The sequence below is a fragment of the Phyllostomus discolor genome, chromosome 3, assembly GCF_004126475.2.
Source record: "Phyllostomus discolor isolate MPI-MPIP mPhyDis1 chromosome 3, mPhyDis1.pri.v3, whole genome shotgun sequence".
NCBI lineage: Eukaryota > Metazoa > Chordata > Mammalia > Chiroptera > Phyllostomidae > Phyllostomus > Phyllostomus discolor.
In genome coordinates, this window is record NC_040905.2 from 151,018,957 (window position 1) to 151,040,001 (window position 21,045).

The window sequence follows — 21,045 nt, forward strand, 5'->3', positions numbered from 1 at the left end:
CAAAAAACCTACTGCTAACATCATACTCAGTATACAAAAACTACAAGTGTTTCCCTTAAGATCAGGAACAAGACAAGGCTCTCCTTTCTCACCACTCTTAATCAACATAGTACTGGAAGTTCTAGCTAGAGTGATCAGGCAAGAAGAAGAAATAAAAAGCATCCAAACTGGAAAAGAGAAAGTTAAACTGTCATTATTTGCAGATGCCATGACAGTCTAAATAGAAAACCCCACAGGCTCTACCAAAAAACTACTCAACCTAGTAAGTGAATTCAGCAAAGTAGCAGGATACAAAGTCAATATTCAGAAATTAATGGCATTTCTGTACACAAAAAAATCAACTATCAGAAAGAGAAACTAAGAAGAAAAGCCCATTTACTATAGCAACAACAAAAAAGTACCTAGGAATAAACTTAACCAAGGAAGTAAATGACCTGTACTGGAAAACTATAGAACACTGGAGAAAGAAACTGAGGAAGACACAAATAAATGGAAGCATATACCCTGTTCAAGGATTTGAAGACCAACATAATTAAAATGTCCATACTACCCAAAACAATGTATAGATTCAACACAATTCCTATTAAAATACCAATGGCATATTTCACACATCAAGAAAAAATATTTCAAAAATTTATATGGACCCAAATAAAGTACCCCAAATAGCCACAGCAATCTTGAGAAAGAACAAAGTTGGAGCAATTACAATACCTGATATCAAGCTATACCACAAGGCTACTGTAATCAAAACAGCCTGGTAGTGGCATAAAAACAGACACATAGATCAATGGAACAGAATAGAGAGTCCAGAAATAAACCCATGTTTCTCTATTCAATTAGTATTTTTGACAAAGGGGACACAAGCACACAATGGAGTAAAAACAGCTTCTTCAATAAATGGTGTTGGGAGAACTGAAATGGTAAATGCAAAAAAATGAAACTAGACCACCAATTTACACTATATACCAGAATAAACTCAAAATGGATAGAAGATTTAAATATAAATTTTGATACATAAAAGTCCTAGAGAAAAACATAGGCATTAAAATTTCAGATATCCTGTGTAGCAATATTTTTAACAAGATACCTCCTAGGGCAAGAGAAATAAAGGAAAAAACAAACAAATGGGACTACATCAAATTAAAAAGCTTCTGAATGGTTAAAGAAACCATCATCAAAATGAAAAGGGAACCAACTGTATGGGAGACTATATTTGCCAATGATATGTTGGACGGGGTTTAATCTCCAAAATATATAAAGAACTCACACAACTCAAAACCAGGAAGATAAACAATCCAGTTAACAAATAGGCAAAGGACCTGAATAGACACTTCTCCAAGGAAGACATACAGATGGCCCAGAGACATATGAAATGATGCTCAGCATCACTAGCCTTGAGAGAGACACAAATTAAAACCACAATCAGGTTATCACCTAACACCTGTCAGAATGGCTATCATTAATAAATCAACAAACAACAAATGCTGGTGATGATGTGGAAAGGTAACCTTACTGCACTGTTGGTGGGAATGCAGACTGGTGCAACTACTATGGAAAGCAGTATGGAATTTCCTCAGAAAACTAAAAATGGAACTGCCTTTTGACCCAGTAATTCCATTGCTAGGAATATACTCTAAGAATCTTGAAACACCAATTCAAAAGTACTTATGCACCCCAATGTTTATGGCAGTGCTATTTACAATAGCCAAGTGCCAGAAACAGCCTAAGTGCCTATCCATAGATGAGTGGATCAAAAAACTGTGGTACATTTACATGATGGAATACTATCCAGCACAAAGAAAGAAGAAAGGGGTTCCTACTCTTTGCCAACAGCATGGATGGAACTGGAGACTATTATGCTAAGTGAAATAAGCTGGTCAGTGAAAGACAAGTACCATATGGTTTCACTCATGATTGGAATCTAATGAACAAAATCAGCTAAACCAAAATAGAGACAGACTCATACATAGAGAGAAGTCTGATAGCTATTGGGGATGGATGAAAGAGATTGAGCAATAAAGGTAAGTAGAGAAAAAAATTATGGACACAAACAACAGCATGGTGATCAGTGTAGGGAGGAAGGGTGCAAGGGAATTTAGAGGGACAGAGTCCCCCTAATGATGGTGGACAGAGACTTGGGTTGGTGATACACAATACAATAAACAGATGATGTGTTATAGAAGTGTGCATCTGAAACTGTATTACTTTGTTAAACAGTGTCACCCCAATAAATTAAGTAAAAAGAAGATGGTATCAAGGTGAAGCACACAGGTAGTATCAGGAGTACTGGTGACAGCTACTTATGTGTCTACAGACATTACATTTATTCTTTTGAGATTTAAAATATTTTAGTAATAAAAATTTTCTTAAAAGTGAGAATGTAAGGAAGGCAACATACAGAAAGCCAATTTTCTACCACTTCAAAAAGGAAGAAATAAAGTATGAAAAGAAATAAAAATAAACAAGCCCATGGTTAAATTCACAACTCCAATCTTGTCGTCTTCTGTTACCCACATGAAGTGTATCTCATTTACAAATAAATACAGCAATTTTAAGGCTTAGTTTCTCTCGTCCTCTGTTGCGAAGTATTTCTCCAAGGCAAGAAACTGTCCTCTGCATGGAGAAGATAAACAATCACTCTGAGATAAGAGCAGGCAGTCAATCAGAATTCAGCTAGTTAAGAGCATGGTGCTAAGAAAGCAAAGGTCACAGGTTTTAGTCCCATATGAACCAATTAGCTTTGCTCTTTTCTATGGCATAGGCTATAAGTTAGGTCACCAATAATTCTGATTATAAGTAAGATCAGGGGCAAAAAAAGAAGACAAATCACCACCATTACAGGAAAACACAATCTCAAATTTACTAACATGATATAATCAGTGTTTCTGTATACAATATTAAAAGCTAACATGTATTATTCTAAATGCCCACCATTCATTGCCCCACATAATCTCCATAAAACTCCTATGAGGTAGCTACTATAATAAACCCATTTTTCAAATGACAAAAGTGAGACTTACCTTCTCTAAAGTTAAGTAACTTGTTCGAGATAACATGAATAAGTGATTCAGATTTCAGAATTTATGTTATCTATTACTCTGTAAATATACCCTCCAAGAAACACACACAGAAAAGTCCTGAAAACAATGTTTGAAAAAAGTAATCTACAGATATAAGAAATGAAAGAATACACTTTTCCTACCACTTCCCCTCACTTGCCTACTTAGTCTTTTACTAATCAAAGGTTGATCCCTGGACCAACTATAACAGCATCATCTAAGCATGCAAGAGAAATGCATAATCTCAGACCCCAAGCCAGACCTACTGAATCAGAATCTGTTTTATAGTTTCCTATTCTTGTTGGCTTGGATACATATTAAAATCTGAATAGCACTGAGAGACTATTCTTGATAATCTTTCTCATTTTTAGGACTATGCTTCACCTCCAACAAGAAACTTCTCAATAATTTTCAAACTGACACATTCCAATTTTTCTTTGAAGCTTTGACATCACCCCTCCTCTCCACAAACCTGTTCCCTGCAAAGCTTCTCTTCATGAAGCTCATACTTAGCTAATACTCCCATTAGAGCATGTTCGATAATAATTCTTTTCCTGTCTATGTACCCATCTAAAAGACTCATAGGAGCAGACTGTCTTATTCATCTTTGTATCCCTTCACACTAAAGCAAGTACCTAAAAATACAGTAGGCATTTAATAAATGTTGACTATATAACTGAATAATACATGAATAAAGACTGAATGAATGATGAATGGATAAAAGAATAGATGGATGAAGAAGTGAGTCTAGTTGGACTACATCCTGAAGACTTAAAATGTCAATTATAATGTCAATATAATAAAGAACATGTTACTAAGTCATCCATTTCTCTCCATTCCTCTTACTATTTCCTTAATTAAAAGCTTCCACTTCTCTTTATATAATTTCTGTGTGTTCCTCCTTCTTGCTGGGAGAAATGCTAGAGTAATCTTTCTTGCCTCAGAAAATGGCAAATCCATTCATCTTGGTAGTTGGGCCTGGAAATAGTGAAGTTTTTAATTCCTCCCTTCTCACATTTCACATCTAGGCCATCTTCAAGTCTTATGGGCTCTGTCTTTGAATTGTTTCCAGAATCAAACTATGACCCGTAAGTTTCATCTGGACTATTACAATTGCCTCTTAAATTCGTCTCCCTACTACTATCTTTGCCTTTTTATACTCTCATTTCTGCATCACAGCCTGAGTGATCCTTTTAAAACATTAAGTTAGATCTTATCATGCTTCTTATTAAAACACTCCAATGGCTTCCATGTTGTCCTATTTAAAACACACCAATGGCTTTCCATCTCACTCAGACTAAAGCCTGCATCCTTATGGTGGCAACAAGACCCTAGGAAAACTGACCCTACACATCTCCCTCTCTTAGGTCACTCTCACTCTTCTCCCCATAGCTCTCTTAGATCTAGGCACAATGGCCTCCTTGCTAGACAAAGAGCTTTGCTCTTATTGATCCTTCTGCTTGGAATGGCATTCCCTCAAATATACAAATAGTTCACTTCCTCCAGTTTTCTTCTTAAATGTCACTTGATCAGAATAGCTTTCTCTCACCACGATACATGAAATAGCACCACCATTTCTCTATTAAGCTCTGTCTCATACTGCAAAATTTTTCTTCACAACACATCACCACATCATGTGTTTGTTTGACAGTGACTCCCTGACTGGAATGTATGCTCCATGAGTGCAAAGACATTGTTTTGTTCCCTAAAATTTCTTCATCACCAAGAACAGTGCCTAACACATGAGAGAATATCAGTATTTTAAAAGTAAGTTTAGATGTGTCAATCAATAGAGTTTTGGGTAATAATATAATTATGTCATTTTGCATGAAATTTTAAAGAAAATGTACTTAATATATCAAAAACACCAATGTTCAATGCAAAATTTCTATCTTTAACCATCTACATCATTCTTCCTACATAACACAAGAGCCATTACATAAACAGTCCATAATATGTATGTATTTTAAGGTCACCTCACTATTCAAAAATTCTTATTCAGAGAAACATGATCAACAATTATCTCACTAACATTCACTCACTTCATTTTCAAAGTCCAGTCATATAGGGTTGGGATAGAAAAATTATTGAATTTTTTTCTTCATTGTCTCAGCCTGAATTTGCTCAAAGTTAAATCTAAAAACTAAAATGACCAGGCCTGAAAAAATGTATTGACAGTTATATCAAGTATGTCATATGCCATTCTTGCACCTAATATTTATGAAAAACACGTAAATACTTTGCATATAATTATGTATATATTTATTATAATTAACCATTTCTGTCTTAACTATCCCACTAATGAATCTAATAATCATACTCAAGAGAACAACAAATAGCACTCTATAATTAAATCAGTGCAGATATAAAAAAGTCAAGGTAGATTTTGAGAAGGGCCAATCAATGTGACAGACTCATGGGGCACATACACTCCTTCTAAAGATAATATACATCACATTCCATTTTAAATGAGATTTATTTAAATTAATATGTAAAAATAATATTAATTACAAAAATAAACAAACCTGTACTTGAAAATTTACTCTTATCAACAGTTATTGTCATTTTTGTCTATTAAAATTCATATTTCAAAGACACGGCATCTGTAATTGCTGACTATTATGTCTTCATTGCCTGGAATTAGTCCATTCAAACTATGCCACAGAGGAAGGAGGAACATACTCAGCTAAGTTTCGGGAAAATATGGCTAAATTTTATATATATATACACACACACACACATATGTATACATACACACACATATACATACACACAACTTCTAAGCTTAAAGACAAATGTTTTCATGGCTTAAGTGTTGTCATGCCCCTTGAAACTAACACTCCAGCAGAGTAACCTGATTATTAGTATGAGTAACCTATATACAAAAATACATTATAAAAAGAAATAACAGTGGTGGGAAAAAAGAAGGTAGCATAGGAGAATCTAGCTTCCCTATTTCCCCACCAAGATTAACAATTGGACAGCTCTGGGAGACCAGTAGGGTCTATTTAGTTTTAGCAACACAATGGAACAACAACAACAACAACAACAACAAAAAACCTAAGAATAATATTACAAGAAAATAAGGAAGACAATTTCATTTTGCCTGCATCATCCAATCCCCTAAGTTGGCACTGTTCAGCACCATGAAGGAACTTCCCACCTAGAAAGAGTTCCTCGCACCAGGAAAGAAAGAACAAGATGACCAACCAGCTCCTACAACCTCTCAGAGCACTACAGAAAAGTCCTGTTTCTCTTTTACCCTACCTAGACCAGCAAAGCTGAGAAATATTAAGCTGACTAGGTACAAAGAGGAAAAACAGAGGCTATTATTAGCAGACAGGCAACAGGAGTGATGGACAGTTCACAGAGCCCTGCTTTGCACACAAACTCAGAAGCATTCACCACTGATGAAGCCAATAGTTACCAAAGCCACCAAGGAACCCCTGGAGATCTGACATGGCTTTGCCTCACAAGTTTGAGCAATAGCCTGAATCTCTCCCGTCTCCCTCTGCACACTATCACCTTTCCTGCTAAAACCTAGGACCATGCCAGAGACATCTAAGGTCTTTGTAGCTGCACAAGTGTAAGACACAAAATTGTCTAAGTCCCTTTTTTGATGGTGGAGGGCTTACATGAAGGTCAAGGGAGGCCTCAACTCACTGGCTTTGTCCAGCTTCATGTCACCTCACAAGAAAGAATTCAAGACCAAGTTAGAGAGATTCATCAAAGCACATAGATTTATTCATGTGACAGTACACAATCAAGAAAAAGGGGAGTGTGGGCAAACTCAGAAAGTAAGTTGCTCCAAAAAGATCAGAGAGGATGTTCTTATCAATGTTATGGGCAAGGGGAGGAAGTGAAGGTGGTTCGTGGTCTCTCATGCTCAGGGTGGTCACAGCTCCTCTCAGTCCTTTCTCTCCAGATGGTGACGAGCTAGAGGGTGGAGCAGCTTCAAAACCACGATGTGAGTCAACATGGCTGTCATCTCTGGCTGAGAATGTTTTACTATTTGTGCCAATTATTTCTTACCCCAGGAAATTGGGAGGGTGGCAAGGAGGGGGGACAGGTTTATAGCCACAAGTCACATCCACAATGCTCCAATCCAGAAGGGTAGGCAGCAGGGGAGTAAGTGTCTAGCAACAAGTCACATCTGCAATGCCCTAACCTAGAATTAAAAAGGAAGGGTAGAGCCTGGGGCCTCTGTTCCATATACTAACTTTCTTGCCTGACTTTGACTACACTGGGACACAAGACCCACACCCACAACTGGTTTGGCCTTCTGTAGCTGCACGAGTACAAGTCACCAGCACAGGCAAGTAGGCACAATCCTCACACTGTCCCTCTACCCAATACCAGGTTACCAGTATTTCCCTAAAAGGAGATTGTAGACAGGTCTGACATCCCAGTTTTTGTGTCTACAGACCAGGGGACACACCCTTTGATCATTTGGCTCTGATAGCCAGCAAAGCTTGCATTCATAGGTCCAACAGGATTGTAGCAAACAAACAAATGAAAAAACCCAGTTCTTAACTAGCTATCCCCCTACAGTTCAGTGCTGAGGCAGCAATCAGAAATACCCAACTCCCAGGCTCTCTCAAAGAGGGTTACTTGCACATCTTAAAAGCTATACAGCTTTAGGGTCACAATTCCAACTTAACACACATCCATGGGTCAACCACAATCCTCTCCAGCACTATTCCTCTAACTTACTCCTGGTATATGTATTGTAGATGATGTATTGTAGAACTATATACCTGAAACCTGTATAATTTTATTAACCAGTGTCACCCCAATAAATTCAATAAAAAAGAAAGCATGTAGTAAACTGAGAAAAAAATAATAGATGGGAACTTCTTTAATGTGATAAAGTGTATTTACAAAAAAACAAAAAAGCAAACACAATGTTTAAAGGTGAAATACTGTGAGTTTCAAAAATAGGCAAAAGAAATCAATAACAGAAGTCAAAATAATGGTTACCTTTGTGGGAGTAGCTAATAATCAGGAACATTAGGGAATTTTATTGGACACTTATAATATGCTGTATCTTGACCTGTGGTATTTATACAGAGATGTTCACTTTGTGAAATGTCACTGAGTTACACACTTAAGGTCTGTACACTTTATTTATATATTACACTTCAGTAAACAGTTTATAAAAAATATCAAGCTTTTTTTTTCAGGAAACTTTATAAATTACCCTAAAAGTTACATTTAAGTGCTAAGTCCCAACATTGTCAAGGGAGTTTAGAAACACTAAGGAGGTAGGAGACTACCAAATACAGACTTCTGAAGCTATACTAATTAAGACAATATAACATTGCAGAGGTACACAAACAATACAGAATCTTGAAAGAAATTCACAAACTGAACGAGGATATATGAGAGAAGTAGCCTAGCACTAAACTAGAAAAAGGGGGATCATTCAACAGGCTGAACTGGAAAAACTGGTTATTATTTAGGGAAAAATCAATTAAAAATGGGTCCTCACCTTATAGTATAGGCAAAAGACAATTCTGACTAAATTATTAATACAAATGATACAAGCAAAACTTTAAAACTCTTTGAGCAAAACAGAGGTGCAACTATTTCTGTCTTTGGAGCAGAGAAAGATTTTTAATGAGATCAAACACTAACTATAAAAGATTAATTTGTCTAAATTAAAATTAAGAATTTCTGTTCATCAAATGGCACCTTAATGAAAAGACACACAATAAATCAAGATATATGCCACACACTTAAACACACTAGAAATTAATTTCAAGAACACATAAAAACTTTTTCAAATCAATTTTTTAAATCCAATGTAAGATTTAAAAGACATACATAGACATTTTGCACAGGAAAGTACACATTTGGCTAGTAATCATTCGAAGATATGTTTGATCAGTGATATGTACATGAAGATCAAAATAAAATTACTTCATACAAAACAATTGTAACAAACTAAGAAGTCTGACAATTCCAAGTATTGAGGACGATGAGAATCAACCATATCTCTTAAATACTGTTGGTGAGAGTAAAACTAATGAAAATCACTTTGAAAAACAAGTTATCAGTATTTCGTGAAAGTAACTTTTCACATTCTAAACCTACACTTTTCATTCCTAGATATTTTTCCACAAAAATGTTTGTACATGTGTATCAAGAATCATGTGTGTACAAAAATATCAATTGCAGCATTATTCATTACAGCCCAAATCTGGAAATAATCAAAATATTCATGTACAAATAAATGTACAATGGTTATGATATAAGCACATCAATATTTTAAATCATAAAAATAAATTATCAGTTATGCCAAATAACATAGATGAGTCTTAGTAATGTAATGAGCCAAAACTGCCAAACTCCAAGGTAACACTTTTATAAATAACAATACTAAACAATATGCTATTTCCTCATAAATATATGTGCTAAAACTTTTAAAAATCATCAAAATAATAAGCAGTTTTATAGTGATGTCTGCAGAGAGAATCAGAGTACCAGATAAAGGAACATAAAGGTGAATGTAAGATATTAGTAATATTATGGTCCTTGGGTTAGTTGGTGGAACCAAGGGTGTTTACTATAATAAACAAACAAATTAATTAAATGAATAAAATAGGCCTATGCATGTAGCATAATATTGTATCATGATACAATTTTTCTGATTAATGAAATTCTATTAACTTGATGTGCAAAAAATGCAATATAATAAAATATAAAGTTAAGAATTGTGTTAAGGTTGAACTGTTAGTTAGCAAGACAAAATATGGTAGGTTCAAAAATTAGTATTCTTCAATCACAATAAACATTTAATCACACAATTACCAATTTGTGTTAATTCCATTTCTGAACTGAATTAATAAGTACTAAAATTTAAAGGAATACTGAATGACAAAAACACTTAAAATAAATTTCTAGAAATAAGATTTTTTTACAATATATATTTAAAGCTGACACTTACCTTAAATATTATCTAAAAAGAAGCACCAATGAATATTTGCTATATGCCAGGCTCTACATTTAATGTACATTATTAAATCATTATTAATCCTTAACAACTGCAACACAGATACCATTAATATCAACATTTATTTGTGAACAAACTTTGGCTAAAAGGGTTAAAGTAATCTGTTCAAGTTCACAAAGCTCACAGAGTTGTAATTTAATCCCAAGTTTATTTGAATCTTAAACCTGCGTATTTATATACACATTTATAGTACCTCACTTAATAGCACAGTATACAGATAGAAAGTTCAACTGAACCGTCAAAATCACACATCAAGATAGTGGCAGAATCAGGCCTTAAAAGGTATTAGGTACCCTACACCAGGCATTATAAAAAGCACTTTATGAGACTTCCTATTCAGTACTCTTCCCATGCTATTACCTCATCCAGTTAAAAGGTCTCAAAATGGACATGACCAATTCATTTTCTCTTCATTAGTGTAAATCAGCAAACTGTTTCATCAGAAACAGTTTATGGTAATAATTATACCAGACATAACCTGTATTTCTACATTCATTTCTCTATGAATCTATATTGTGTATATTCATGTATCCATATTCATGTATCCAAAGAGTGTAAAAATAGCACAGCATAAAACTATCTGCCACAATTTATACTCTAATACTTGCAAAATTATATGTTTTAGTCAATTGTAGGAGAGGATTTAATATGATATTGCAAAGGGCAATGTTTCTAGAAAACATCTCTCACCTGCTCCGAGTGGTCTGAGTCACTTTCTTGAGGTAAAGGATATGGTGCTCTTTGTGATTCCTGAAGCTTTTCTTTTAATTTAGCATTTTCTTGCTCTTTTTGAGATAGCTGATCCTGAAGACTAACAACACTTTGCCGGAGCATAGCTTCACTTGATTTTGTGGTTTCAAAACAAATATGTAACTCATTGTAAAGCTGTTTCAAAAAATACATTCAAATCTATTAATAATCAATTAAAATAGTTACATCTGTGTATATATACAATATATACACACGTGTACATATATATCAGGATTATATATGACATAGTCCTTGGCACTCAAGTTATTTTAACAGTCTAAGAGGGAAAACAAGATATAAACACAGAAAACTAAACAATATCAAATATCAACATAAAAACACAACTGATATTTTAAAAAGCAGTATGTATTATTGGCCAGCATGATATAGGAAAATGTGCCGTATTAACCTTGGAGGTCTCCTTAAAAAAAAAGGATTTGAACTGAGCCATGGTGGTATTATAGAAACTGAATAAAAATAAAAAGTCATTCTAAAAGTGGCAAAAATGTGAAAAAAATTATACAGTGATAGGAAAGGCCAAAAAGGGAGCATAAAATATATCAACCTGATTGGACTTAGTATGTGTATACTTTGAAAAAGGAGGAAAAACAAGAGTCTTACACTGAGAGTTTATCAGGTTTGTTCTTGACTGATATATACATATTATCATTTTATGATTATATAAATATATACTTTACATATTTAATATACATTTATATATAGATTTTATCTATGTATATATAAAATCAGTTCTTAACTGATTATCCCATTTAGGGTAAATTAGCATTTACTGCTTAAGGAGGGGAAGAGGGGCAGAAGGAATAATAAGAGAGACAAAGTCAGGCAATATGACTATGAATGGAACATAATGACACCTGAGTGCCAGGTTAAGGAGGATGGACTTGTTCCTATAGACAACAGGGAATCATTTACGACTCTGAACAGAGTGTGATTAAAATAGAAGTAATGTTCTAAAGGCATTAGAGATTACTAATTTTTCTTAGCTCAAAGCAACATGCATTAAACAAATTTAAAACTAGAGTTTATTAAAACTGTGAGACAGCATATGGTACATAAGTGGTATCATACAGAGAATCAAATATGGTTAACAATGGTATGCCTCCAATATTCATAAATGTATTTCTGATGAAAAATCTTAACTTTTGATTGTGATTTAATGAGGCATAATTCATTTTGTTAACTGATTTACATAAAGAATCCATATGTGTATTTGCTGATGAGACAAGGAAAGTGATCTAAGAACTAAGATTCATGTTGCTGAAATTTGTGTTATTATATATATATATATATATATATATATATATATACATACACACACATATATATATATGAGATCCCTATGTACATGGCTAACAGTAAGATTTTATAACAAAAGTAAAATCCCAAATGAGAGAATCTCAAAATTATGTAGTCAATTTAGTAGGTTCTTAGATGGATGGAGAGAATCTTCTATTACTGGGCCTTGCTTTATGGGAAGAAACCTAACTACACAAAAGATGACAGAGTACTTTTCTGTATGTATGCTATACTTTAATTTCTAAAAGTTTAAAATTTAAAAAAGGCTTGTGAAGTCTCTTTCCATCAGCTTTTTCTCCAACATATATTTCACCATAAAAACAAGACTCTCCAAACCATTCCTCTGACATCTAATTAGCTCAGGATACTTTTTAACTTTCTATAAGGGATTATGCCTCTATATTATTGTAGACACTTTAAATAATCCATTTCTCTTTACAACCAAAGTCTAAGCAATATTAATAAACTTGTGTATATGGCTTATAAAGAATTTCAGGACAAAAATTTGTGCTTTCCTTTCCAATTACCTTTACACCAAGGAGTATGTCCAATGTCCTTTCCACGGCTGATACCATGATACTCTAGGAGGGAAGAGAGAGTAGGAACCTGACAGCTTTGAAGAACAATGAAGGGATCAGAGCTGGCCCTATGGTGACCTACCTATGCTATCTTGCTGCTTTCATGATGAGTTCAGGGCAGAAAAGAAAAAAGCAAAATCTGGAAACAGATCAAAGCTGACTAGAAAGATTGGAAGCTATGATGAGTGAAGGTTTGCCCAATAGCATACAAACATTCAGTTTAAAGGTTATTTAACCACTTTCTCTTATTTGTATGCTTATTAGGACTAACCAATTTTACCCAGTCGGCACAAATTAATCTCTTTAGGGGAAAATGATGGAAAACAATATTACTAAAGAATTTACATATTTCAAATTATACATCAGTAATAAAACTTTAAAAATAGTGCACAGATTTTTAATATGTGAGCATCTCATGAACATTGGTAAGTGTCAGCAAACTCCTAATTTCCCTCCCATTGCCCAAGGTGCAAGCACACTGATAGTGTGTGGTCAGGACTGAGGATCAATTTACTGCCTTCAGTGCCAAGTGTACTGTGTACTTTTCTTTTGAGTGTCATGTCTTAGGATCTTCCTTCAGATATAATGCTCTGTGTCTAATCACTTACGGAAAAAGGCTATTTTTTCCCATAAATTACTTTATTGTTGTTCAATTACAGTTGTCTGCATTTTCGCCCCACCACTCCCCCCTTACCCCAGCCAATCACTAGCCATCAGAGAGATGCAAATTAAAACCACAATGAGATACTACCTCACACTGTGGCCATCATAAACAAATCAACAAACAAGTGTTGGAGAGGATGCGGAGAAAAGGGAACCCTAGTGCACTTTTGGTGGGAATGCACACTGGTGCAGCCACTGTGGAAAAAAGTATGGAATTTCCTTAGAAAACTAAAAATGGAACTGCCTTTTGACCCAGAAGGCTCTATCTTAGTATCTCTTCTTTGTCTCTTCTCCTCTCCCTTCTGCTTTGTTTCAATACAAATGAAGACGAACAGCAATCTCCTTGTGTTCTCTACTTGGCTCTCTCTGCCACATACTTTATGTGATTGTACTCCTTCTTATTCAGAAGTTGCCCTGACTTGATCTGATACGACTGGGTGGGCAACTCTAGACACTGAGGCAAACTGTCTTTCTCTGAAAAATATCCATGCTTCCAAGCAACAGATAAAAAAGAACTGAGAAAGCCTGGAACAGGTGATCTAGACTAGCCCTGCTCCAGGAACTGGAACAAAGCCTATCCTATCCCTTTTTCATATTCCAATGTACACATCCTACTTGCATATTTTTTTTGATAGCTGGTTGGCCTTCACTTATTTAATAAGACCACTTAGTTGTGAACTTAGAGTAAAGGACACAAAGATAGCCTTTAGCCATTTCTAATTCTAGGGCCAGCCTACCAGTAAAGTTGGCTAAAACTGCCTTCAAGGAGGTTAAGATTATTTTTATTTCTAAGTACTCTGTGGTGATAAAGCTTTAGGATAACAGAATATTTCTCCAGGAGATCTTGCAAGTATGCAAAGGTTTAGTGTGTTTCAGTCCCCTACTTAAATACCATCTTATTTTCATCTCATTAATAATAGTAGAATAAGTAAAAAAAAAGTTCTCAATTGAGTAAATTAGGTAATATAACTAATTCATTCACCTGCACTGGTTTAGGCATCTTGACTTAAGTTTTTCCCTATTAGCAATCACAATTGATTATAGCAGTTTTCAAAAAGGCTGTTTTCTCTACAATTTCTTTAACAGTCAGAAAAAAATGAAGTGGATCATAGTCTTTTGCAAGATTCTGGCCCATGCAAATATTTAACCATATATTCCCCTATATACTTTAAAAGTATCATCTTATAATACATGAGTAACTTATTATGCTACTATTCTTCATGCTATCTTTTGTTGAAAAGAAGTAAAAGGATCTCCAAGAAACAGAAAGCACGTTATCTCCAGAGACAGGACCCTAGTCCTTTCATTTTCAGGGGTTGAGACTACAGAAGTTTTTCACCCATATTTTCATTAGTGTGGTGGAACAAGATATTTTATTTACCTTAAAAATAAAAACATATGCTCTGTGACCCAATGACTAATTTGTTTAAAGAATATATTTTCCATAAATAGTGTGCAAGTATACTAGTTGCTACTCTGATTGACACAATAAATTCTTCAGGTGAAATGTAGACCTGCTCATAGTAGAAAAATAAGAAGGAAAAATTCAGATTTAATATGCAGTTTAAACTAAAAGTATGTATAACCTAACTCCTTATTTTTCTGGATTGATATTAGTTCATGTCATGTAATTATCATTAAATAGAATAAACAGGTGGTCTGGAAATTATAAATACTGATACAATTCCCATCTTTATTTAAATCATACCCATGTATATAAATGATGTGCAAAGGTAGAAAAATGATTAGAACTTAAATAAATGGCTACATATTCACAGAGAAAACGCACTAGCTTAACTAGATTTCACTTGGGTGTTTTTCTTCCAGAGAAGTCCTCAACATTACTTTTTAGGTACTATCTCTTATAAAACTAATGATTTGTTATAGAGATCTTTGGAAAAATATGACACACTTCTATCCTATGCTCAAAATTCTTCTTAGTTTTCTCTCTTCACCTTTGTCTCCCCTCCTCATACCCTCATCCTATCTTTGTGGGCAACTGTTGTTTTTTTTACTCTCTTCAGATAGTAAAATAGATGCTATGATATAAACCAACTTAATAAATTGGAAAAAGAAGGAGAAATGGGAGAAGCAAAAACAATAAAGTGAAGACAATAAAAGAATTGAGAGAAAGAGAGGACCAGAAACTACATTTATTATAAACAATAAATTAATAATACCTAACTCTTAAAGAAATAAGCTTTGGAAGAATTGGAGGTAAACTATGAATATAATATTTTAGTTATTTTTTCACCTGAGTCTTACAGTTAGGTCACAATTACTATTTAGAAAAAATAAAATTAATTTATGTGAAAATATATTTAAATATCTTAATTTTAAAGTAAATAATTTATCTCATTGAATGAACTATTAGATTATTCAATTTTATTGGGAAAATTTTAGAAAAATACATGTGTAACAGGAAGAAAGAGAAGTATTAAGTAAAATGCTCTAGCAAGAGAATGAATAATTTAATATAAATGAACACTGGAAGTCTGAACAGTAGCATACTGTTTATTTATGACAAATAAAGTAGTGTGATCATTCCCAAATTCAAAAATCCTGAACTCCAAAACTAAAACATTTTCTAGGAAAATGAAAACAAGTCTAATGAAAAATCTGCAGGTCAAAAAGTTAAAAATTGCAATGTTACAGGATAAAAAAAAAGCAAATCCATGCAATCAGTGGCTGAAGAATAATGATTGGGGCTGTTTTCACAGAGAATGGTAACAAGACTATATTTGAATATAAACTGCCGTGGGTATGGGGACATTAAGCAAAAACTAAGAAAGAAATGTTTGAGTTCGATGTACAAGTAAAAAAGAGAAAAAATTAAAGTTTCTAATAAGGCCCAATTTTTCAAGTCATTTTATCAATAGAGACTGGTTTAAAAACAAAAGCACAAAGGTACGAATTGTTTCTTCTTTCTTTCTGATGCGTAGTATTCCACTGTGTTAATGTCCCACAGTTTTTTAAGCCATCTATCTATCTATTGATGGGCACTTAAGCTACCCTTTGCGACAGCATGGATGGAGTTGTAGACTATTACGCTAAGTGAAACAAACCAGTCAGTGAAAGACAAATACCATATGATCTCACTATAAGAGGAATCTAATGAACAAAATAAACTAAAGAGAAAAACAGAACAGGAGACCTGGACACACTGAACAGCCAGGCAGCTGCCAGAGGGGATGGGGGAGGAAGGAATGGTAGAAAGAACAGGAAGGGATTAGTCAAATAACATGTTAATCAATGACCCATGGACATGGGTTGATTGTCAGGAGGTGCTGGGCAGAGGAGGGCAAAGGGGAAAAAATTGGGATAACTGTAATAGAATAAATAAGAATAAAAAAATTAGAAAGCAAAGTTTAAAAAAAATTTTGAAGACTGTAAACCATTATATTTAATCAAACAATCATGCTCTAATATTTGTTGACTGAAGACAATGACAAAAACCTTCATTTCCTTTGAAATTGATTTCATTGGAGAGGATATGGAAGTATATGTAGAACTTTGTAAAATAAAAGGAGCATAAAATTAAAAAAAGAAAAAAGAAACAAAAGCATAATGGACAATCCCACTTTAAAAATAAGATGGAGCTGGCTCTGTTGAAATGGAGAGGATAAGTTCTACCCTTCTACTTGTTATCATTCATGTCCTGAGGGACATCTGAAGGGAACACATAATATAGATGGAAAAGCATGGTTACAAAGCATCATTTAAAAGTATGTGTTTAGGCTCCAGACAGGTAGCGAAGGTTGCAGGTTGCGGGTTTGATCCTCAGTTAGGGCACATACAAGAATCAACCAATAAACGCATAAATAAGTGGATAAACAAATCAATGTCTCTCTTTCTTTCTCCCTTCTTCTCTCTCTCTCAAATCAATCAATAAATAAAGTATGTGTTAAAGTTTATTTAATGGCTATTTATTTCATATTAATTATAGATACTGAATTTTCATGATGTTTTTAGATTGAAAAAATCCCAAAATAACACAGATTGCTCTATTATCCTCTCTAAGCCTTTGGTTGCCTCAACTATTATGAGGGAGGAATAACATCAATTTCACAGGATTGACCTATACAGGAACTAAAACAAAACTATAATAGTGTCTATTTTAATTATTAGCTATAATAATTGCTTCTGAGTCAGTCAGTATCCCTAAATACCTGGGTAAGCCTTCTTGAGGAAATCCTTGAACAACTGTAAAGTAAAATGAATACTCAAAGAAAACACAAAATAAAGAGAGAAAAATCCTTGGAAAATATTGATTCTAAAGACCTTATCATTGATCCTAAATACGGATCCTAAAAACCCATTTGTATTTGTGCAAATTTGTCAAGTAAATAATGCACAAATTGCATAATGAAAGACCACGTTAGGTTATAAACTAGAATCACACTTGATGAATAATTTCTCATACAGAAGGTTAATTCCATTCTCCAAATACATTTTGGTTAGGGGACTACAGTCCTAACATGTTTTATAGTAAATATCAAAACTCAAATTTTTTTTTAATATTTTATTTTTATTTTTAGAGAGGGAAGGGAGGGAGAGAGAGAGAGACAGAGGGAGAGACAGAGAGAGAGAGGGAGAGACAGAAAGAAACATCAATGTGTGGTTGCTGGGGGCCGTGGCCTGCAACCCAGGCATGTACCCTGACTGGGGATCGAACCTGCGATGCTTTGGTTCTCAGCCTGTGCTCAATCTACTAAGCTACACCAGCCAGGGCTCAAAACTCAAATTTATAAAATAATATCCTACAGAATAAATTCACATCTATATTTTAAATGTTTGGCTTTAACAACCATAAAGAAAACTCACAAAATATTAAATATCACCAAATCAAATCACATTTCATTTTTAATTTTGAAGGAACATGTAACAAAGAAATGTTGAAATCTGAAAATATAATTGAATTCTACATATTTTGTAAGTTCATACATGTCAATTTACATTTTTATGACAGAATAAAAGCATACTTTTTGATATGATATACTTTCTGCTGTATGAACATCTTCCTGATTTCTCAGTACTTTCTGTGTGTCCATGTTCAGAAGCTGCAGCTGCTGGATAAGCTCTGCTTGCTGTGCTGTATGCGCACTATTCTGTTTGTAAAGGTTCTGCAGTTCCTGCAACTCCTTTCTGTGCAAAACAAGCAATAAATAGAGAGAAGCATGCATAAAGATCATCTCTGTTAAATAATTGTGTTCACTAAGGTTATAAATTATCTTCCATTTTTTCATCTATTATTTTTTACTGCAGGCAAAAATACTAATAAAAGAAATAACATATAATGTATTTAATATTTATCACATACACCTATGATGTACTGATAGAACTACTATGACTTTCAAAGCCAAATACTTATCAATTTTCCTTTATAGCTTGACAGTAATAAAAACCCTGAATATATGGAGATAGTACCACCTTCTTACTGAAATGAACTTACACTTCAGTTTCAAGAATTGATAAGTACTGAGGCCAATGACAGTTATCAGAGAGTTCTGAATACAGGATAAGTCAACCTTTCACTGTATATTATATATAACTTTAAATTTATTAAAAATAGTCCCAAAGGCAAATAAATGAAGTTTTCAAACCAAAGTTCCTTAAAGCACCATCAGTTTGTAACCCCAAGGCCTGGCCTGAAATTCCTGTGACTCCTCTAATCTAGGTTTAAGGAAATGACAAGGCAAAAAAGTAAGAAGGAAGGAAAGCAAAACAGGGCAAGCCCAGTCCCTCCAACACACCAAGGGTGAAATTGGCAAGTAGGAGGTCAAATAAAGAGGTGATGGTAGTAATGACACTAAAGGTCCAGGAAAACCACACCTCTGTGAATGAGATTTCTAGATTCCTATAGTAGTGAATCCTGTGTGATACATGTCATGCAAAAATAAAAAAATTGCATATTCAATTTGAAGAGAAAAAAATATATAAATATATATTTTACAAGAAAACACTTCATGGTATATATTTTGGAGACTATTTTTTAGTGGAAACTTTACATATAACCTCAACATGGTGATTCATTCATGTAAGATGAATCTTAAAAGAAAGAAGGAACGAAAGAGATATGCAGTTTTTAAAGATGGATAAATATTTATATGGGAGAAATGAGCTTTACTTTATAGAGATTTTGTATATTAATGTCCTCCTAACACAATAACCCCTATACCCACACAGAAACATGTACACAGACCATCTGCCCTAGTCATTTCCAGCTGCTATAAGAAAATATCAGAGACTGTGTCTACAAGCAACATACATTTATTTCTCATAGATTTGTAGTCTGGAAGTTAGAGGGTCAAGTGGTCCCTCTTCGGGGTCATGAATTTCTTGTATCTTCACATGGTGGAAAGCACTTGGCAGGCAGCCCAGACAGGACTCTTAAGAACATTAATACCATTCATGAGGACTCTACCCTTAGGACCTACACACTGCCTATAGGGAACTGATCAGCATGGCAATGGTGAATGTAGCCCAGTATTGATCCAGAAAACCAATCAATACAAGGTGCCACACAGGAGCCAGGTGTGTAGATCGGCTTTCCCATGGGAAAGCAGGCCTGCATTGTACAAAGACTGCTATGAGGCTTGCTTTTGCTAAAACTCTCTCACCCTGAGTTAAGACTGAGGATGTTTAATGTATATCTCTGAAGCAACTCCCTAAAGTCTGTGCTAAGACATCCCAAGGACAAAAGGTAACCCAATCAATCATTTTTATCATTCCCTTGCATTTGTAACTTTTTCTCCTTCTTTGTTATGTGTAAGAAGTAATCACTTAACTAAATCTAGAAATAATGAGAACCTTCTTTGATGTAATGCAGCTGGAAACCAATAAAAGCCTGTCCAGGCAAGGGTCGGCGCACTCTCTGCTTGAGAGAGTTGCTGAGGCACTCATAGTTGCTCTCCCCTTGAGAGAGTGGTTATGCTGTCCCTTTTTCTCCACAGGACTCAGTAGTCTGTGTGTGAATTTCTTGTATCCCATCCACAATGTTGCAGACCCCACGAGCCAGGGTCCACAATAACTGCCTAAAGGCCCCACCTCTTGATACCACCAAATTAAGCATTATGATTTCAACATATGAACTTTGGGGAGACACATTCAGACTAAATTACCATCTGTAACTATTCAAAAAACTGAAACTTGCAGAAGATAACAGCTTGAAAACTAGGGAGATGAGAAAGAAGGGAATAATGGCACAATGCCTCTAGGGAATATACAATAATATTCACAAAAGGAGGGGAGAGGTGACCCATAGTAATGCTTGCTAAGTATTCTTCAAAAATACTTAGTGTTATTCTTCTAGAAATCTATTCTTCAAAAATGCTAAGTGTTATTCTTCAAAAATAACATTGGTAAAAATTATCAAAGGAAATAGGCAAGGAATGTAGGACAAAATTCCATCAGAATATATAGTTAAGACATGTGTGAGCCAGGAGATCTAAGTAAATATTATATTAGAAAGGGGGCAAATGGAGATAAAAACATAATCTTTTTGACATACATGCTGGTATTTGTGAAAATATCGATGGGTCTTGAGACTATCATGATAAGCAAAATAAGTCAGATGGAAAGAGTCACAACTATATGATTTCACTCATATGTGGAATATAAAACTGAAATCAACAAATAAACAAGACAAACAAAAACTTATACA

General features: G+C 34.3%; 1 protein-coding gene across 1 annotated transcript in view; it reads right to left on the reverse strand.

Annotated features, from left to right (window-relative positions):
• Positions 1–21,045, reverse strand: part of CNTLN (centlein) — a 307,559-nt gene that overhangs the window by 179,378 nt on the left and 107,136 nt on the right. The window contains 2 exon segments of the mRNA XM_036021559.1: positions 10,765–10,959; positions 18,365–18,527. Coding sequence (XP_035877452.1) covers positions 10,765–10,959; positions 18,365–18,527 — 358 coding nt within the window.